This window comes from Heterocephalus glaber, unplaced genomic scaffold, assembly GCF_053883595.1.
Source record: "Heterocephalus glaber isolate CG9 unplaced genomic scaffold, H.glaber_assembly_v1.0 deba00001608, whole genome shotgun sequence".
Taxonomy (NCBI): Eukaryota; Metazoa; Chordata; class Mammalia; order Rodentia; family Bathyergidae; genus Heterocephalus; species Heterocephalus glaber.
The window spans coordinates 29,851,274-29,872,194 of record NW_028258379.1 but is presented as its reverse complement, the minus strand read 5'-3'; the positions used below and the strand labels follow the sequence as shown (position 1 = coordinate 29,872,194).

Sequence of the window (20,921 nt, the reverse complement as noted above, 5' to 3'; positions counted from 1 at the left end):
TTTAAATCTGGTATCATATTTAGGAATTATGAAGTTTTAAATTATAATGTCAAATCTTCATGCCTCAATCAGGCTCCTTGTGGAATATTATGTTGTGTTAATAGTTATCTAAATGCTTATCTTAGTATGGAGGAAAAAATATTTTGTTTTCTAGGAACTTAAGTAATAATTCAGTATTACTATCCAAGGCTTAGGACACCTAATTGACAAACCCATTCCTAAATTGCCTGTCTGCCTTGCTGGTGACCCCTACCTGCATTGAAGAACACTCACCTGTAAATGACGAATCAACCGAAGGGCATGAGATATGCATGTTAGTTTCTTTTTAAATGAAACAGATACGTGTGGATAGTTTGACCTAGTAACACCACGTTGGTTTCTTACAGACCTAGTGTAGTTGCAATGGGTGATAATATCCCTGAGTTCTGGGATTATTTTAAGTTACTTTAAAGCTAGGTAGGGGTTTTCTTTAATACAGAGACTTCAGAATGTTAAACTTTGAGTATTTAAAACACCCACGGGAGCTGGGGGGGGTGGTAACACCAGCACCAGGAGGCTGAGAAAAGAGGATCGTCCAGAGTTTGAGGCTGGCTTGGGCTACATAGAGAGACCCTGTGTCAAAAAAACAAAATGGGCCAGGGATTTAGCTTAGTGGTGCCACCGCCTGCCTCGAAAGCGCAAGGTCCCGAGTTCAATCCCTGTTACCAAAACAAACAAAATAAAACAACCCATAGGTAGTAGATGCTTAGTTTTTGTTTCTTTTTATTTTTTAAGATGAAGTAAAGAAACCATTTTATTTACTTGGTTGATTTATCTAGACATTACTTTTTTGGGGTGCTGGAGATTGAACCCAAGGCCTTATGCATACAGTGCCACTGAGCTACATCTTTCCCCAGATTCAGTGTTATCTAAACAACGTGGATCAAATCCCTTAGACTCTCTCCCTTTTTCAGCTTGCATGTCCCTCTCAACCCAAGGAAGTAGTGGGGATTGAACCCAGGGCCTAACATATGCTAGGCAAGCATTCTACCACGGAACTACATTCCCCAGCCCGTTTTTAAAAATTTTTGGTACTTGGGATCAAACTTGGGTCCTTGGACTTTCAAGGCAGACGGTGTAACCACTGAGGAAAATCCCCGGCCCCTCTAGCCCTTTTTTTTAAATTTTAGTTTGCTATAAGGGTCACACTAAGTTGCCCAGGCTGGTCTTGAACTTGCTATCCTCCCGCCTCAGCCTCCCTAATAGATTGGCAAGACATAGGGGTGATTTTTAATAATGAAGATATTCTGTCATAGAGCAGTTTAACTTTAAAATTATCATTGCCTGGTTCTGTATAGTGAATATTAATTAGCAGTTTGAAGTAGATGCTGAGAATAAAGTAGGTATAAAATGAGATTTTAATGTTTATTGGCATCGAATAGTATTAGTAACAATTTATACAGTGCATATTGTTGGCTTGAGTGTGGGTTTAAAACACTGCATTGCACTCAGCTAATGTGCAGCATGCTTTGTTATTTCAGCCGGCTTCCTTTCTGCGGACTACATAGACAACCAGGGTAGACGGAAGTCACAGCGATACTTTAGCACATTTTAGCACATCCGGGAACGGAGAATCACAGATTAGGAGCTTTAGCTGTGCCGCGCCCAGTGCGAGGCGGGGCTCCTTCCTGCTGACGTCGCCAGCTGCTGCTTGTGCGCCCTCTTCCTGAAAACTTTCTGGGCAAGGTGAGGCTGCTCCCTCACTACTTTGAATGTACACCTTTTGTTCTAGAATTTCCTAGAACTTGGAACCACTCACGTAGTATTTCAGCAGATGCGAGCATGTTAAATTTCGTTTTGAATGTTGTCTTTACTTTAAAGGCCTAGTTAACCCCTTCTATTCAGGAGGTTTTCCCCTCATAGTTTTCCCCATTGATTAGGTTTTCTCCGTTTTCTTAATAATGTGAAAATATGTTTTTCTCTTTTTGACTCTTCTTCTATTTAGTATTTATAGTGGCAAGGAGGGAAGGGCTATCTGTTTTTTAAATGGACCATACTCATGACTTTGGTTCTCATCCTAGTGCAGCAGCTGGATTGGTTATTATCACTTAAAGTTCCTGCAGAGCAAAGGAAAGGAGTTCATTCAGGTCAGTGTGTGAAAAGCTGTGACCTCTGGGGACAGAGAAGCTGATGGCCCCACAGGTGGGAAGCCAGGTGGAGAAAGCCCACAGGGGAGCAGGTCCCTCCTGGAGCACAGTGTCAGAATGTCTCCTTGCAAGGCGCATAGTCCACAGGCCACGAGGTAAGAAGGCTGGGAGGCCATGTGCTGACTGTCTTTTAGGCTTGGGTAGCATTGATGTGAACTCCACCCTTGATTCCATCTTTGGGAAATGACAGTACCTTGGTTTTGCTCACTGGCCCAAATTACCGTCAGCAAGTAAATCGCCTTAATTTTATCTTTTCATTTTTTTTCCTACATACACACAATATATTCCCAATACGTTCCCTTCATATTTCTTCTTTCTCCAACTGAGGGAAGCTGAGCTTGACCTTGCTGAGTCCTGGTCACCGAATCACCATCTGTATTTGATGAGTCACCCAGAGACTGAACCCTGACAGCAGTGATCCGTGTGGAGCCTCCAAATTAACTATCTTAAATGGTTATCTGTCCAGTCACATCAGCTTCATGGCAGTCCAAGGTGCTCTGTCAAGCAGAAGAATTGCCAGCCAGAGTAGATCAGTTTATAAAATAAAAGATTTGTACTCCATGCCCTTTCCAAAAACTTGTTTTTAGATACATGGGTGCATATTCCCCTCTGGCCAGAATTTTGTTTCTGATTTCAAAAGGCTGGTGCTGAATGTGTCTTTGGGGCCTCCATGTTGCTGGCTCTGTTCACTGCCTGATAAGCAGGAGCTAATTCATCATTCTGCACACCGGGAGGAGAATCTATTATGTTCAGACCCCCAGGCCAGTGGGCAGCTTCTCAGGTTAGAACTGGGCGCTTGCTCCCCTTCAGTGGGCTGAGCCCTTCTGTTGGCACACATTGCTTACAGGTTTTCCTTTGTTGATCTTTGCTGTAATCTGCCTGGTACAATGAGGTTCTTCACTTGTGGATCTCTCTGTTCCCCTCTCGACCTCCACCCTGCCCCCAGTTTTTCTTTTAAAAAGAAGCACAAAACACTATTCAGAAGTACAGTCTATGAAATGCACAGATTGGGTTGGGCTCAAGTAGATGGGTTCCTCTCATTAAGGTGTAAACATCAATTTGGATGGGAATTAGAACAGGTCTTCAACCTGTTTGAAAAGCCCTTCTGGGGCCAACCTTTGACAGTCACTCCACTGGCATGTAATTTGAATTTTATTTGCATGGCTTTCTTTTCTAAGTCTCTATAGAAGAACATAAGACATTCTTTCATCACAAGAAATAAAACTATTCTCACATCAAGAATCACTTCTCTTTTGTATCATTTTATTCCTCCTTCCATTATTTTTATTAGTATTAATTCACCTCAGGGGAGTGATGTTGTTTTGCTTGATACTTCCTGCATTCAGTAAGTAGTAGCTTTTCTTTACCTGTTTTCCTGAACTCCATATTCACATACTTTATGGTAGATTTCTTAAAAATTGATTAATTCTAGTTAGGCTAGAACCTTGCAGTATTAATTTATAATGAAATTTTCCTCTTCTGGGAAAATGTAGGCATGCTAAGTATGATATGTTCCTTTTGTTGCTATAGATATGCATAGTTATTTTACTGTCCTTTGAATGCTTTATTCTAATCATATTGTTAATACCTTTGATTAAAGGTAAACTCTTAGAATTGTATACCTATATATTGAGAATCCTCAGAATTCCATATCTACTTGCATGAAAAGTTCTAAGAGGCTTGTGTTTTCCCTCCTCATGGTCTTGAAGTTCATCTTCCCTTTTTCAGGCAGGAGGCAGTGATTTTTGTCAGCTTTAAAACAAATATGATTCAAAAAGTGGATGTATTATAATAATGTGATGTTTTCTTATTTGGGGCATCTGGCTAGAAAGCTTTATGTTTGGGTTTTATTTTTAACAAAGCAGGAAGGGCTTACTTTTTACCAACTTATGTGAGTGTAAAGATGTTTTTGTTCAAGCTTTAAGAAAAGAATAAACCTGTCAATGTATAAACACCTGATACTGATATGGGTTTGTGGGGGTTTCCATTGGGGGCAAGCAGAGTTGATATTGTTTTTTGTAGCAAGGATCATTAAGGAAGTACAACAGTGTACACTGGTTCTTTCACATCTTGGAAGACACAAGGTAACTGCTCACTGTAGCATTTATGTGGATCCTGAAGGCAGAGTTGCTGAGCCGCACTTGTCAGGCAAGAGGAGGCACCTGCTGCACCCTGCGGCTGCAGTCTTGTCCTCTAGTTGCCCATCCTTCACTGTCCTCCCCTGTCACACAGCCAGGATCCCACGGAGAAGCCCCTAAGCAGATGGGGAAGGGAGGGACACCTGGGTCCCCATTACCAGCTCTCTGTACCCTGTTCCCGGGCTCCTGGGCTGCCCTGCCCCAGTCTTCTGGGACCCTGCCATTCCTCGGGCCACCCTCTTCCCTGCCCCTTGGCCACTTATCCTTCACTTTGTCCTCCAAAACTCATCACCCTCTGTCCTCCAGGCTCAGTCTCCCATGGAAATGGTCACCTAATTTGATAGTTCCAGACGCAGCCTCAGTTCAGGGATGAGGCCAGACTCCAGGCTGCACTGGCTCTTGGCTGCTGCCTAACAACCCCAGACTGAGGGCTGGAAGTACTAAACATCCCGTTTCACAGTTCCTATGGGTCAAGAAGTCAGGAGCAGAGCAGCTGAGTCAATGGTTGCTGCTCAGTCCCTCCTGGGCTGCAGTGGGGATGGAGATGTTGGCCAAGGCTGCCGTTCTGAGAAGCAGGCCAGGATGTCAGAGCAGTCTCCAGGACCTGTGCACGGTCCTCTCCAGACAGCTCTGCTGTGGCAGGAAGCCACACTCCCTTAATGTGCTAGTTAGATCTCACAGACCATCACCTCCGAGATTACATTCTCTAGAAGACAAAAACCAATCACAGCCATATTTAAAGGAAGGAGATGCCAGGCATGGTGGTGCACACTTGTGATCTGAGCACTTGGGAGGCTGAGGCAGGAGGATGGCTGTGAGCTCAAGGCCAGCCTGAGCTACATAGACCCCCATCTCAAAAAAAAAAAAAAAAAAAGAAGCTCCTTTGAAGGCTGGAGCTGGGTTGCACACATATTCTAAAGAGAGGATAATTATGTTCCATTTTTGGTTTTTGTGGGACTGGGGATTGAACCCAGGGCTTTGCACTGAGCTACATCCCCAACACAGCACCCCTGCCCTTTTTTGTTTTGAGACAGTGTCTCCCTAAATTGCTAAATGGCCTAAGCTGGGCTTGAATGTGTGATCCTCCTGCCTCAGTGTCCCAGAGTGCTGGGATTACAGGGGTTGAGTCACCACGCCTGCTTAGGCTCCGTCTTTTGAAGGGAGTATTACCAAAGAATTTGTGGATGTATCTTAAAATTTTTACTCCCGCATTTTTACTGACTGTGTGATGTTAGGCAGGTTATACTTCTAAGCCTTAGTTTCTTCATCTCTGCAGGCCAGGCATGAAGAGGGACCCCAGCCAGGGAGGGAGGCACAGGAGAGACACTCATATGGGGTATGGGGAGTGTCCTGCGGCTCGGCTCGGCCTGTAAAGGAGAATAAGGGCCCTGACTAGACAGAATAATGCCCCCAAGATGCCCATATCCAGATCCCAGAACCTGTGGCCATTCTGCCTTCCGTGGCCAGAGGACCCTTGCAGATGGGATTAAGGGAAGGACCTGTGATGGGGAGGTGACCCTGGGTTACCTGGGGGCTGATCTGATCAAAGAAGCAGGCAGGAGCTCTGAGGAGATGTTGCTGGCTGTCAGGATGGAGGAAGGGGCCACAAGCCTAGGATACAGGTGGTGTCTGGATGTTCAAAAGGGCAAGAAAATGGATTTTCCCCAAGATCCGCCAAGAAGGCTCAGTCTTGCTGACCCTGTGACAGAGCTCCAGCTCGGAGGACGGAACTCCACTCCGAGAACACAAGGCTGCCTGTTCCCCGGTGTCCAGTTGGGGCGCTGTCTTCCCATGAGAGCCTGCAGGTGAGCACCGCTCAGCCCTCCCTCCCGGACCTGTGGTGGAGGCAGAGTCTGGGTGAGCCGGGATGGAGCTAGAAGCTCCCTGCTTCCACCCAGCTCCCCCTTGCGGGAGGGAACAGTGTATTGAGAATCCTGGGGCCCAGCTGCCCTGCCCTGGCTCATAGGGCAGAGGTTCTATGCACCTGGACAGGTGAGCCGAGAAGTCCTCCCACTACTGTTTCACAACAGCTGTTTTCCTCCTTGGTATTGCATAGCATTAGGGTATTGCATAGCATGGGGGAGATATATTTTTTCCTTAGTTTGCGGGACACAGCTTTACATCACACCCAAGTGAACACAGCACAATGGAGATGCTCTCAAAAGCCAGGGACAAAACCATCCCACATTGCAGTGCCCTTGGGTGGGTGTTATCCTTGGGATCACAAATGTTCCCCAAAGTTCTCATTGTGTTGCAGGTTTGGGTGCTGTTGGGCTTCGGGGAAGTGATTGAATTGTGAGGCTATAATTTCATCAAGTTGATTAATTCATCACGAATCCATTGTGAGACCGTAACTGGATGGCATCACTGGGAGGTGACGGAAACAGGAGGTGGGGCCTGGCTGAAAGGAGTTGAGTCAAGGCCCTGACCATGGGGCCATACCTGGTCCCTGGCCCCTTCCTCTCAGGCCCTTGCTCTCTACTTCTGGGATGCCATGCACTGAACAGCCTTCCTCTGCCAGGTGTTTATGCCTGGGCACAGGCCTTAAAGCAACAGAGCCAGCCAACTGTGTACTCACACCCCCAAAAGTGGGAGCCAAAATACATCTTTCCTTTAAGTTATGGATGGGAGGTATTTTGTCCCAGCAATGCAACACTAACACACTTCCAGAGTGGCACTGCTCAGGACCAATGTCCCCGAGAACTATTCTCAAGATGTTTCCATCTGGGCCCAGCTGGGTAAGACAAAAATTTGGGAGGGAAATGAACGTGTCCTCCTGAGAATATCAGGTGGTCAAGAGTCAAGCTTCATTTGCTTCCCAGTTGCATCTGGGCCCCAACAGCTGGGCCACATCCAGTATACTTATTTGTTTATATTTTGCATCAAGTTTGAAGCTGCAGGACATTTTTTTTCTAAAGCTTTTAAAAAGCTGCATGAATGAAAGAGAGCGATGGGTGAATTTTGCATTTGTTTTGCAGCAGTCCCACCTTTTCTGGCGTCCTCTCTGCACTCTGAGTCCTGTTCTGGAGCCCTTGCCCTTCTGTCCTGGCCCCTGTAACATCTTCCTTCCACTCACAGACCCTGAAATCTCCTGCTCCTGGGGGGAAGAGAACTGGGCCCTCTCCCTCAGCCCACAGGGCACTGGCCCGGAGGAATGGATGGCAGGACAACACTCAGCCACTTTGCTAGGATTCTTTAGTGTGCTTCATTCTGTGATCGATTTTCAGATCCAGCTACTCACTCAAAACCAGGCCCGCACTTTGCATTTTATGTTTCTTTAACTTTGATGAACTCTGGGGTGTTTGTGTGTGTGTGTGTGTGTGTGTGTGTGTGTGTGTGTGTGCGCGCGCTATAACTGAGATCGACATGATTCCAAAATTTCAGCACCAGCCCCACAGATTTACAGCTCACCCAGACATGTGCTAGGCTATTTATAAGTCAAAGAAGAATCCCCAGGGTAAAACTGGGTGACAATACCACAGGCCATGGGCCAAGCAGCCATGCAGTGATAGCTCTGGTTTGTTCATCCCCGCCCCCAACCTGTTTGCCTTGCAGGATGTTGGGCTCAGCAAAGAATGCTGAGCCACATGCCCAGATTGGTTCAACAATCTCGTTTTTGAATGAGAATGTCTCCCAGGAAGCCACAGACACTTCCAGAACATTATGATGCACTGTCACAGATGATATGGCTGAACAAAACCACTAGTCAGTGCTTCCTAAACTGTGCCCCGTGGCAGCTTAAGGTGGCAGCTGGTACTGATGTGGGCATCAAGGACTCATAGGAAATACAGATTAAGTCCAGCCAGAGTCCCTCCATCAAATAATTTGATTTAACCATGAGTGGCTAAGAAACAGTCAAAATGATGGCTGCGCCAAGCTGGCAAGAAGCAAGAATTGGCCTGTGGTAGATGGAAGGTCAGGGGAAAATTCTGTCTCCAAGTCCTGCAGGTTTGGTGGTCTCCCTCAATATTGCCTGAGTCCTGGCCCCTAGAGAGTCTGACCTTCTGAGCTTCTGTTTCCTTATCTGTAAAATAGGGATAACATTATCATCCTGCAATCCTCTCAATAACAGGCCCTCGGGCTTCAGAAGGCTAGAACATTCCCTGGGGTGATTCTTTGTACTGTAAAGTCTATATAAAGTATCTAATTGGGCATCCAAAGTTACAGTAGCTATGGAAAGATTGGGGGGGTCTTAGGGGCCGGGGATTTAGTGCACCACATCTGCTTCAAAAGTGCAAGGTCCTGAGTTCAATCCCAGTACCAAAAAAAAGATTGGGGGTCTGAGCCCCGCAGCACACTATGCAGCCCTGATGGGGAACCCCAAGCAGGAAGAGCCAGTCAGGACGCTTAGGCTGTGCATGGTGGCCTTACAGGAGGTATGGGCGGACAGGAAGGTCATGGGCCTTGGCAGGAGCCCAGCCCCTGGAGTGTACTTACTGTTAGGATGAGAAGGGCACCCAGCAGGCTGAAGTGAAAAGCCTCAGCTCACCATGCAGGGCTTCCCACGTTGCCGAAGGTAAGGATATACCTTGGAAGCAGGAAAGTAGGGATATAGTGCTAAAAGCTGTTGGCAATTTTAATAGCAGCTCTCCAATGTCTTGCCAGGTCAGCCACAGAAGCTGTTTTGTGTTGGCCCACCTGGAATGGCTATTCATATCAAGCATAGAGCAAGTTGCTCAGCTCCCATTTAGTGTTTTGGGGGTCTTTAGACAGATTTTCACTGGGCATCTGGCACATGCCTATCATCCCAGCTTCAGGAGGCTGAGGCAGGAAGATCATGGCAAGTTGGAGGGCAGCCTGGGCTACAAAGTGAGTTCAAGGCCAGCCTGAATGACATAGCAAGACCCTTTCTCAAAACACCAACCAACCAACCAAACAAACAAACAAATGAAAAACAAGGAACTTTGTGTTCACGTCTTATTTCTCGAGCCAGTGAAAACACACAGGTGTTTATTGCAGTCTTCTTTATGCCTTTTTGCATGACGGGACTATTTCATATTGACTTTGGAAAGGACAACACAGGCCTGGTCCCACCAGCAAGGAGCAGTCAGTTCTCGGCTACACACCCTGGAGGGGCAGAGCAGCTACAGGAACAGCGCCTCAGACCTGCTGCCCCTGGCTTCCTCCAGTCTGCTCTAAACACTCCTGAACGACTGGGGCTGGTAATGGGTGGGTTCACACTAAGCATGCTGAATGATAAGAGGAGGCTGCCCCAGATTAAAATTTTAAACCAAATGATGGAGTGGACCAGGGAAAGTCCAGCCGTGTGTGCTCACCCGTGCGGGCCCTCAGGGCACAGAGTCCTCTGTGGAACTGGCCCGGCACACTGGTCCCCCTGTGTGAGATGCACTGTACTCACTGTGTAGGGGTGGGATAAAGAGCAAGAGGGAGATGTTAAGATGTTCATCTGACCGGGAAAGCAGAGATGAATTTCCATGTTGTTTATATTCATGGTCGTCTGGCTTCTGTTCTCAGTCCACACAGCCCCAGGGCCAGCACCTCTCTGCCTGGTCTGGGTTCTAGACAGTTCCATGGGTCTCTCTGGGTGCTGGTCATGTTCTCTACTCTTTTCCAAATCTGACAGATGTAAAAATCATTTTCTAGGTGTCCTATTCAGGTAGTGTCTCCAGGTATTGACTTCAACCACTTTGTCACTCAAAAGGCCCCTGCCCAATCTCTGAGGGTGGGGACGATGTTGGGGAGAAGGGTGAAGCTTGGGGGTGGAGGTCCCTTTCAGTGTCTTTCAACAGCCCTGGAGGGCTGTTGTTTGCCTGGATGACTTGCTTGTTTACATTGCAAAAATTCTGAGGCCTCCCTTGTGGAGAGGGTCTGGAAGTGGATTTGCTGGTGTGGGAGGGTTTCTGTTTTCTTCTCAGGTCCTGGTGGGGAGGTGGCTGGGAAACTGCAGCCAAGCAGGGCCCAGGGATTCCACAGTCCGGCAGGAGATGGTCCTGCAGCGAGCTGAGCCCCCATCCCCAAGGATCCCTGAAAACCAAGACCTTTGATGGCAGGAACCGATGCTCCAGAAGAGAAAGCCATAAATCAGGCACAGTGGCCTCTTTGGAATGATGCTAACTGCAGCGACAAGGGACAGGGAGACCAAGACATGATGAGACTCAGTATTCCCCAAATGGGATCAGCGGACTCATCCCAGTCCTGCTCAGATCCAAGCCATCACAGGGTTAGGACAACAGCTGGAAACTCACAGGCATCGATCTAGCCCTGGAATCTGGAAGTGACTGCTGTGAGCTGGCAATCAGTATCCCCTGACAACGAGGCACATTTGCGTTGGTGTTGGTGTCTGCAGTCGGGAAAGGGGTGAGACAGACTGGGTAAGTTTAGGGCTACTAAACCTGGTTTTGTTAACTTGTTTCTAAATGGTTAGCATTTCTATGTGCAGAGCTGAGCAGGACTCTCACCCAGGTTTTTACAGTAATAAGGAAGTTGAAAATTGAGTTTCCTGGTCTCCTTTTTACCTTTCTTTCTTCTGTTCTACCTCAGCTCCGTGGGAATAATTATGGCCACTGGAGGCAGTGATGTTAGAGCTGTGTTGAGGCAGAGGAGAGGATACTTTAAGCTTTATCTTTCATTGTAAAGAGGTTTTATCCATAGTTAAAATACTCTTGAAGCAGGGCACAGTGGCACACACCTATAATCCCAGACACTCAGGAGGCTGAGGCAGGAGGGTTGCAAGTCCATAATCTAAGCAATTTAGACTCTATCTCAAAATAAAAAGGGCTAGAAGTGTAGCTCACCAGTAGAGCTCTTGCCTAGAATGCACAAGGTCCTAGGTTCAAGCCTCAGTACCAGGAGAGACACAGACAATGGGATGCTTTAATAGCTTTGTGGAAGGAAGAGATGTGCCCTGAGGCGTCCTTCCTTAAGCAACCAGGGGCCTGCTCGCTTCCTGTCCTGTGCCTAACCTCCCTGACCATGGAGGGAACAGGCCCAGTTGTCTTGAGTAAAAAGCTCAGAGAGAAAAGCAAGTAGACGTGCAGGAAACCCTCTAGCCCATTCAGGATCCGTGATCCTGCCACTCCTGAGGGACTGGAGGACGCCCACCCTGATCCGCTAATGACTCACTTCCCTCTGCTGACTGGGCCTGCAGGAAAGCTGAGCCTTGGTGTCTCGTCCTCCTCAGCCCACTTCAGGCAGTGCCATTTCCTCTAGCCAGGTGCCCATGCCCCTTCTGGCCCCCAGGTGCCTGTCCTCCTGCTGCAGGAGGCCACAGACACACGCATGCTGGCTGATTCAGGTAGAACTGGAATTAGTCACAGGGAAGGGCTCACCATGGGAAGGTGGGCAGCTGGCAACAGGGACTGGACATCCTCTGGGGACGGGCCTGGCAAGAAGAGAAAGTGCTGCTGCCCCTGCTGGGCATCGACGCGCAGGTGCACTGGGTCCCCTGCCTGCTCTGCTTCCAGAACATCTGGGGCCTGGATGCCTCCTGAGCACCATGTGGCTGCTACGCTCCCACACCTGATCTGAGAGAATCAGCCTGTTGACACTGAGTCTCCAGGTCCTTACTGTCGCCTCAGCATGTGCCTGGCACGTTCAGCTTGGGAGGAGGATTCTGCCTCATCAGGTGGGGAGTTCTCACACAGAGAGGGAGACTGAGAGCCCAGGACACCACAAAACATGTCAAATGGCCACTTCACCTCCCACAATTAGGGCATCTAGCTCTGCCCTTGCTCCTGCCTGTATTCCCTGGCCAGCGCGGTCATCCGACAGCCAGGGCTGTCCAGCTGCTCAGTCTGTGCACAGCACTAGGACTATTATACTATTATCTGGGGCTGGGTTGGCTGCCTTGGACACACTAAAATGGGGCGGTCACACTAGGTCCTAGATTCACCTTTAAAAAGATATTTGATAAGGTCTGCAGGGCCCCTTCAGCAAAGGGGACTATGGGACTCCGCAGGACCACTGTGGCTCACGAGGAAACGCCGGCCCAGAATAGGCGGAGCTGTTCCCGCCTTCGGCGGACCACGGCTGCGCTGGGCAGTATTTTAAGAACGAAATTGACTTATTAAAAGCTCGCCACCTGTGGTGAGAAGGCCCAGGAGGACTTTCCCTCCCTGCTACGGGGAGTAAAGGACACGAGCGAAGACCAAGGTCATCAGCGCGAGACCCGGAGGCTGGGGTCACTATCCCCATGTCCCACTGCGGCCACGTAGCCGGGGCAAGTCATTTGGGGTCCCCATGAGACAGTAAAGGGGACCTGGCCATGGAGGGTTACTCGGTGTCCTTAAATGGCTGCGTGATTCCTGAATGAGTGCGTTCGGATTAAAACAAAACAAACCAACCCTCCACTTTCACTGAAGAAAATGAGGGTTCCCCCAAAGTAAGTATCCTCGTCTCTTGGTGAAGAGCTCTTTCTTCTGGGCATTTTCATTCCTCTCTGTAAGAGATTTCCCACCCCGACTCTGCGTCCCTCGCTGTTTCAGGGTGAAGAAACGCTGGGAGAAAGTGCCGAGCCTGTTCCCAGCCCTGGCTCCGCCCCGCCCTGGGCGCCGAAGCCCTGAGGAGGAGCGGCCAATGAAGCGGCGAGGAACTCCATGACCTCATCGAGAGACTCTCTCATTGGCTGCCGCCGCGGGTCGGCCCACTCCATCAGAGCTCGGGAAGGCGGTCGGAGTTGTTCCGCAGCTCTGCAGGCCTGGAGGGCTTCCTCGGACAACGGGATCCTTCAGAAGGAAACTGCTTTCTCACAAAGAACTGAGTGTTCTTTCAGCCAGCCCCAGTGCTAGTTTCCCGCGCTGGCCTGGTGACTCCGCTGCTGGGACAGAGCGGGTGACCTCATCCTTCCCCTCCCTTGCTTCCCACTTATTTCATCGGTGTATTTTAACGAATCCTCTCTTGCCTCCGAGTGAATGAATTTCTTACCCCGACCATACGGGGTCCGCTGGTCGTCCCGTCCCCTCACATTTAACCTGGAATTCATTAACGGACACAAGAGAGGGGATATGACTTTCACAAGGTCACACAGCAGGTCGGTTACACACATCAAAGTCAAGCGCAGGTCTCCTCCCTCCGGGTTCATTGTCACGCGCCTTTTTAAGTCTAAATTTATTTCCTACATCTGCTGCCTGAGTCTGCAGTCTGGGCTCCTCTGGTGGGAGAACCCACATCCTCGTAATGAAAGAAGAAGACCTGGGGTTCCTGGCTTTTCCCAGCCCTGGTTTTAACCCTGCACGCGTTGGATTTGTGACTGAAAGACGATCAGAGGTGCTGGGGAGCGTCACCGGGAGGCCAGCGGGTCAGACACAGCTTCCTCCACAACTGTCTCGACCAACAACAGCTGCCGTGGGTCAGGAAGGGACAGGAGGCCATGGGATTTTTTCTCATCTGGCGCCCGGGGATGACCTGGGGCTGGATGTGGCCCGATTTTGCATCTGGAGTTTTTGTAAACTCCAACCACTCCGTTAGCTGGAGAGAGCTGGTGAGGAGCCGGGACCTGAGATCCTCTGCCGGAGCCGCCTTTTCCAGAAAGATTTCCTAGCCCCTCCGCTGCCCTCAGTCCCTCCCTGGTGTTACTCTTAACTGCAGATGTCCCGTGCGTGCATGCGTGTGGTACTAGAAACTGAACTCGTGGCCTTTGTATTGAGCTACACCCCAGCTCTTTTTTACTTTGAGACACACTTTCTTCTAAGGAACTAAATTGTTCGGGTTGAGCTCAAACTTTCATCCTCCTGCTTCAGCCTCCAGAGGGCTGGGATTACAGGCCTGCGCCACCATATCTGGCTCCCTTTTTCCAACTAGATAAGGAGTTCTTCAGGGGATGGGATCATAACCTGTACAGTATTCTATCTTGAGCCTAACCTTGTATCTGGCACACAGTAGGTGCTGAATAAGAGTTTGTTGAATTGAACTGTGAGAACCTTGCATGTTGGTGGCCTTGAGCAGGGGAAGATCCCTCACAGTACCTAACAAAGCAGATTCTGCATCCAGGAGGCTCCTATGCACTTCTTTCTAGTGGCAAAGTATTTGTTTTGTTTGTTTGTTTGTTTTTTGGTACTGGGGATAGTGGCAAGGTATTTGAAGTAAGAGCTTCAAACTGCTTCTGTAACTCCCAAGGAACAACAACCTAACTCTTGTGTTTCCCTGATTCCTGATTTCTCTCTAAAATACCAGATGTGTGAATCAATCTCTTTTGTACATTCACGTGTGTGTGTGTGTGTGTGCGCGTGCGCACTCATGCTGGGACTCACACCTGGGCCTTGTGCATGCCAAGTACACATGCTACCACTGAGCTGCACCCCCATTTCCAATTTCATCATTTAAATCAACCCCGCATGGGGTTTCTTCAGTTCTGGTCTCTAGGATACCAGTCTCGTGTCCCTCTTGGGAGCAGTCCCCTCCCTGCTGGCAAGACAGTATCTTCTCCTCTACCAGAACAGGTTCTGACCTTTACTTAGATGCTCATTTATACAAATAGTTGGGAATTGTATGGTAAGGCCCCTCTTTGTCTTTCTGGGTGAAGGGAAGACAGGTGTGGAGAGATGGAGTGACAGGAAAAGTCTCCCCAGGACTCTGAGTGTGAGAAAGACACTCATCAGGATCCCTGAGCCACAAGAATTCACATCACACAGGCTTAAACCAAAATCAGCCTGACTGCAGCGATGTCCAGGGCCAGCATGAGGTTGGCATGGATGGAGGTGGAGGGTGAAAATTCAGACGCATCTCCTGGGCATGTGGGTATCCACACCCCTGGGCTCAGCAGTGGGACCAAGATAGTGATCTTCTGGGGCTTTCTCCTCCCTGGCTCCAAGCCCGCCCCCGACCAGCATGGGTGATTTCAGCTAAGGAGACTGCAGCTCGGTGGGGATCCTGACCCTTGGCATGGGAAATGCCTCCATTGCGACTGAGAGCAGGCATGGGGTTTGAACAGTGGTCTGGTCTCAGGGGCTTGGTTAGGGGGAGTGGGTGGAGCATCCCAGAACACTTTTTAGATTCTCAGCACTGAAGGCACCCTGCAGCCATGGTTTACACATGCCGTGATGCCGTGCAGGAGTCCCTCCAGCATCCACCAGCTTCTACCCTCTGGCTATGGCTGGCAGACAGCAACAGATGGCAGTTAGAAATGCCAGCTTCCACTCTCCCACTGGTTTGTCCCTACAATGGGAACTGTGCTTCAGACAGCTACAGGTGGCCCTCGGGAAGAAAGTTAGGGGAGCCCAGGGCACCACAGGGGCAGACACAGAGTCATCTCGAAGTCATCCTCAGAAACCCTGCTCAAAACAACAGCACAGCTGGGTGTAGTGGAGGACACCTATAATCCCAGTTAGGAGGCTGAAGCAGGAAGATTACAAGTGTGAGGCCAGCCTGGGCAACTTAGTGAGACTATGTCTCAAAAAAAAGAGCACAGTGTGGTGCTTATGAACAGCAGCCTTGTTCATAGAAGCCAACAGGCACTGGGCGTTTGCTAAAGTTGCAGGGATGGTTAATGCATGCACGACTGAGTCATGCCATGGAACATTATACACCAGAGAAAAGGAGGAGTCACTGTGTGCAACAAAAGAATGAGTTCAGGAACAGAATGAGCAAAAGAGCAAGGTGCAAAGCACTACACCAATTTTAAAAAGCTCAAAAACAAGGGAAACCAAACAATAGCATGTGTAGAATTATATACTATGCACGTATTAGAAGTAGCAGAAAGCAAGTTTAGTGATGAAACACCTAAAAACAAAGCAAGGGTGTAGTAAACATAAAATCAAGCGGTGTTTAACTCTAGGGTAATCAGTAGTCCCACTGGTGTGCATGTCATTGCTTTATTACACAGGCTTCCCTAATTATATGTATTTTTGTCAGCATCAGATATTGCATAATTCAAAGCCACCCCAAGGCACCGCAGTCCTCATTGCTCATGCCCCAGGCCAGCGAGCCATGGCGTAGTTTCCAGGTCCCCTGCCAGCACTGCTGCAGGAACCGCCCACAGCACCAGCTGCTGGTGGGTCGCCCCTCCCGGGCACCACAGGGTCTCGCTGGCTTTGACTGTCCTGGGGGAAAGGTCAAAGGTCAGAAGCTCTCCGAAGCCGCTCAGCATTTATTTCTGGGGTTTCAATCCCCCCATTTCATAGACGGATTCCCATTTCTCTCCGGGCATGTCCACCGGTGCTCAGGTGTGGAGTGCACCCGGCCTTCCCTGTCCTTCCATGCAATCTACAGGCTCACCATGGGGACGCAGCGGTGGGTGAACTAAACCCACGTGAAAATCCCCGTCCTTGTGGCACTTGCGATCTAGTGAGGGGAGGCAGCCAGACTACAGGAAACCAATAAACATAGGGCAGGCGGCGACGAGAGGAAAACTATCCCAGGGTTAGGGAGAGCGTGAAGGGGATGGCGAGAGTGAGTGTGGTAGAGTGGTCCGGGAAGGCCAGTCTGAGGTGTGACCTTGGGGTGCGGACCTCAGGGAAGCGAGGACTGTGAACACCCAGGGAAGGGCAGCGGGGCCGGCCAGGTGGTGAGGAGCATGCGCAAAGGCCCTAATCCCTGCTCTCACCCGGAGCTCCCTGGACCCGAGGCCCCCAGTCAGTCCATCTCCCTGTCTCTGTCTGTGTCTCCTCACTTCGCTTACCTCTTTCCCTGTGCTAGCTGCATAGGGAATCTAGGCTTTTACAGGAGGAGGCTTTTAGAGTCCAAGAAGTTTGTAGCTCCCCATTAGCACTGACCTCAGGTCTGAACTTGCAGAGCATCGCCACTGCTCCTGGCAACCCAGCTTTCCCCAAGGGCCTGGCCTGGGCTCTGGCTTCCCTCCCAGCCTCTTCCATTTGGTCTCTGGCCTGCCAGGTCCTGCCAGGCTCAGGACCAGATTTCACCTATAGACTGTGACTCTTCACCTCCTTGTCAGACCTATAATGCTTGAAAGGCCAGAGAAAAGGATGTTGGCTAATTACTATCATCAATATGATTGATTTCCTAGTCCTGAATGTGCCTGATGCCACCTTCAGGTAAACTTACCTGGGAAACCCTTCAGGAACTTTCTCCTCACAGACCACTTGTGCCTCTCTAAGTGTTGTGGTAGCTGCCAGTATGGCACCCACTATGGGTCAGGGGCAAGATGTTGCAAGGAAGAGGGATCAACCCAGAGATCACAGGGCCCAGCCCTTGGTCTCAGGCTCCATACAGTGAAGATTTCTTTCTCTCTGCTGCGTCAGGTTGACAATGTTTGTCAGCCTCTGCTCCCAAGCCCTCCTCAACCCAGCCACTTTGAAACTCAAGCAAATGGGCTGAGGAGCACCATGGTGGCCATCAGCCTGCAGTCACGATGGAAGCCTGGAATGTAGTCCTCTGTGAGTCTGTTTTTCATTACTATAACTAAATGCCTGAGGTAGGCTAACTTTATAAAGAAAAGAGGTTTATTTAGCTCACAGTTCTGAACATTCAAGAGCATGGCACTAGCATCAGCATGGCTCTGGCGAGGACCTCGTGATGTATGGCAAGAGGGAGAGATTCTATTGCCAAACAGGAAGCCAGAGCAATTCAGGCACTGGGCTTGCTTTTAAAACAACCCACTCTCTCACAAGAGCTTGGAGATCCCAGAGAGCTGCCTTCAGCCCTTTCTAGGGCAGCTTCCCAGTGACCTACAGACCCCACAAGGTCCCACCTTTAAAGGTCCCCCGTCAGCCCACCGCTCTAGGGACCAAGCTCCCCATGCATAAACCCTCAGGGGATGTGCTCAGCCCACACCCACACCCCAGCAAGGCCCATGTCCATAACTGATGGAGCTGATTCTGAGGCCTGGAGATCTCCAGCCTCCTTCATCCATCCACAAAGGCTCCTACCCAGGCCAGGCCCCTTGCTGGGTGTGAGGGTATAGGGCTGTAGGATGGCCTTGTCCAAGTGTGAACATGGTTCTAATGGTTGTACTCTGCCAAGGGGTGAGGACACAGGGCAATTAAATGCCACTGCCAAGGCAGCCCTGCCGCCATGAAGACAGCTAATCAGCAAGGGTGGCAGGGGAGTCATGCTTTGCCTTACACGTCCTCATGCCAGTCACTGTGACAGTGTTCTTTGTTAGAGTGCTGTCATAGAGGGACATGGACAGCGCTGAGGCGTCACCCTCAGCAAGCATGGGCTCGGAGGTTGGCAATGCATCTTCGGCCTCAGAAGAGTGCATAGGAATTTGCCTCCTGGGCCAGAGGGGGAAAATATGGGGGGAGGGTGCTTCCTTCCTTGCCCTGGGGTGGAGGCACAGATACAGGGTGCCAAAGGGCACCCTGGGGAGACCTTGCCATTCCATTTCCCTGTCCATGGGCTCAATGTCCATGCCCTCTGGGGACCGTGGGGTGCCTGAGGGTCGTGCTGGTCACATCAGAAACCACCTCCTGATCTTCCTCCTCGCATCCCCCACTAGTTTCAGCTTCTTTGTTGGTAAACTGAGGCTTGCAATGTTGGTTTTTCCTAAGCTGCAGAGTTGTGGAGGGGAGGGAAGACCAAGTTGCATGTGGGAGCGCGGAAAGCAGGAGAAGGCTCACAAGAAGGATGGCGATGATGTCCTTGTGCCACCTTGGGATAGGAGGTGGACCATGTACTGTCAGCTCCATCCCCAAATGCAGTACCGAATCCAGCACCCTTGCCACCGCCTCAGCTACCTCCCTGGTCCAGCCATCACCTCCTCCATCCTGAACCACTGGCAGCATTCTCAACACGGCAGCCAGAATAGAATGCCACTGCTGAAACGCAGGCCAGATAACGACACGCTTGTGTGACAAGCCCTGTGTAGATGCCCCATCTCACCAGGGCGAAAGGCATGGGTGTAGTATCAACAGCAACTCCTACCCGTCCTCTCTGAGCTCATCTGCTCTGCTCACTCTCCTGGGCTCCACTCCAGTCCCTCTGGCCTCTGTCGTTTCTCCAACTCACCAAATATGCTCCAACCCCAGGGCCTTTGCATTTGGCCACCCTCTGCCTGAAATGCTCCCAGGGATAGCCTCATGGCTCTTGCTCTCCTTCGACTCTTTGTCAAATGTCACCTCAAGGAGGCCATCCCCACCATGCCATTTAAAATTTACAACTTCCCACCCCCTCAACTCAGAATCTTCCTCATCAAATCCTGCTGTTTCTCCAAACAGCCTTTTAACCTTCTAATGTACTGCTTTATTTTGCTTAATTCTTCATTCCCCAGATTGGGATGTAGGCTCCATCACATTTTGTCATTTTAGTTCAGTGCCACATCCCCAGCACCAGTGCCTAGCGCGTGGTAGGTGATCATTATACAGCTGTTGAGTAACTGCACAGCTGAGAGAAGGCGGGCTTCACACAGCCGCCCGGCCTCAGTCTACAGGGTCAAGACAAGGAAACCCACTGGTGACCGCGCTCTCCTCAGAGGGCCAGGGGCCGAGTCTGAGCTCCTGGTTGTCTCTGCCTAGCTTCGCTCAGACAGGCGCTTGGGTTAGAATGGAATGGAGGGGTCTCCGCCCTGCTCTGGCCAGATGGGCGCTGAGGCTTCGGGATAGAGGCGCCCGACCTGGGCACAGGCCAGCACAAGCCCCGAGCGAGCCCCGGGCACCCTGGATGGCAGGCCTCCCTGCAGCCCCCTCGAGCCAGGCCTCGGACCCCTAGCGCTGCGGGCCAGTGACCTTCCCAGGTCGGTGGCCCGTGCTCTCCTCTCCCTGCGGGCGGGGGCTCACAGCCTCGCAGCCGCTCCTTGTCCCCCATCCCGGTATCCCGCCCCCCACGCCTCCACCTCTCTTCCCCTGGGGCCTCCGTCTGGCCGCGTCCAGCCGGGCCCCGGCCCCGGCCCCGCTGCGCCTCCGGCCCTGGCCGGCAGGGGCCGCTCCTCGCGGCGGCCGGGACCCAGCCTCGCCCGCCGCCTGCCTCCCCGCCCTTCGCGGCCGGCGCTCCCGTTACGCCGCGAGCCGGAGCCTGAACGGCGGCGGCGGGAGGTAGCGAGGGGCGGCGGCGGGCGCGGGGCCTGCGGGGCCTGCGGGGCCTTGCGGGGCCTGGGGGCTGCGCGCCAGCCGGCCGGGCCGCCATGGCGACCAGGAAGGCGGGCTCGCGGCTGGAGACGGAGATCGAGCGCTGCCGCTCCGAGTGCCAGTGGGAGCGGATCCCCGAGCTCGTCAAGCAGCTGTCGGCCAAGCTCATCGCCAACGGTACGAGCGGCCTCGGCGGGCGGCTCCGGGGTGCGAGGGGCAGGCCGGGTGTGCGCGGGCCGGGCCCTCAGGGAGCCCGGGGTCCCCGCGGCCGCGCGGAGTTGCGGCCCGGGGCGAGGGTCGCGCCGGGGTCGGTCCCGGAGTCCGGGCGCTCAGGAGTGGCTTCTGTGGAGTCCGTGGTCAGAGGCTCAAGGAGTCGCTATGCACCGGGATCCCAGGAGGCCAGCGCCGGCCTTGGGCTGCTAAGAAGTTGGAGGTGATGTCGGAGGGCACCCTCAGGACAGGAGTGTGAGCGTACAGGGAGCCACCAGAGTGTGTGTGTGGGGTGCTCAGGGTCCTGCGATCCGGGATGTTGTAAACATATGGTATTCAGGGGCTCTGGGTGGAAGCTCAGACTTGGAGTGTAAGGGTGGTGATGGTGGCAGGTTGGGGTGCAGGTCTTGGGGTTCAGATAGTAGGCTGTTGAGCTGCAGACCTGGAGAGGTCAAGGTTGGGAACACAGG

General features: G+C 51.2%; 1 protein-coding gene across 5 annotated transcripts in view; it reads left to right on the top strand.

Annotated features, from left to right (window-relative positions):
* Positions 1-20,149: 20,149 nt before the first annotated feature.
* Positions 20,150-20,921, top strand: part of Ttc7b (tetratricopeptide repeat domain 7B) — a 236,444-nt gene continuing 235,672 nt past the window's right edge. For 2 of the 5 annotated variants that reach the window (XM_004837069.3, XM_013065309.3), the window contains exon 1: positions 20,150-20,418. In XM_004837069.3, the coding sequence (XP_004837126.1) occupies positions 20,298-20,418 (121 nt within the window). In that variant the 5' untranslated portion in view covers positions 20,150-20,297. 5 annotated transcript variants of the gene reach the window in all.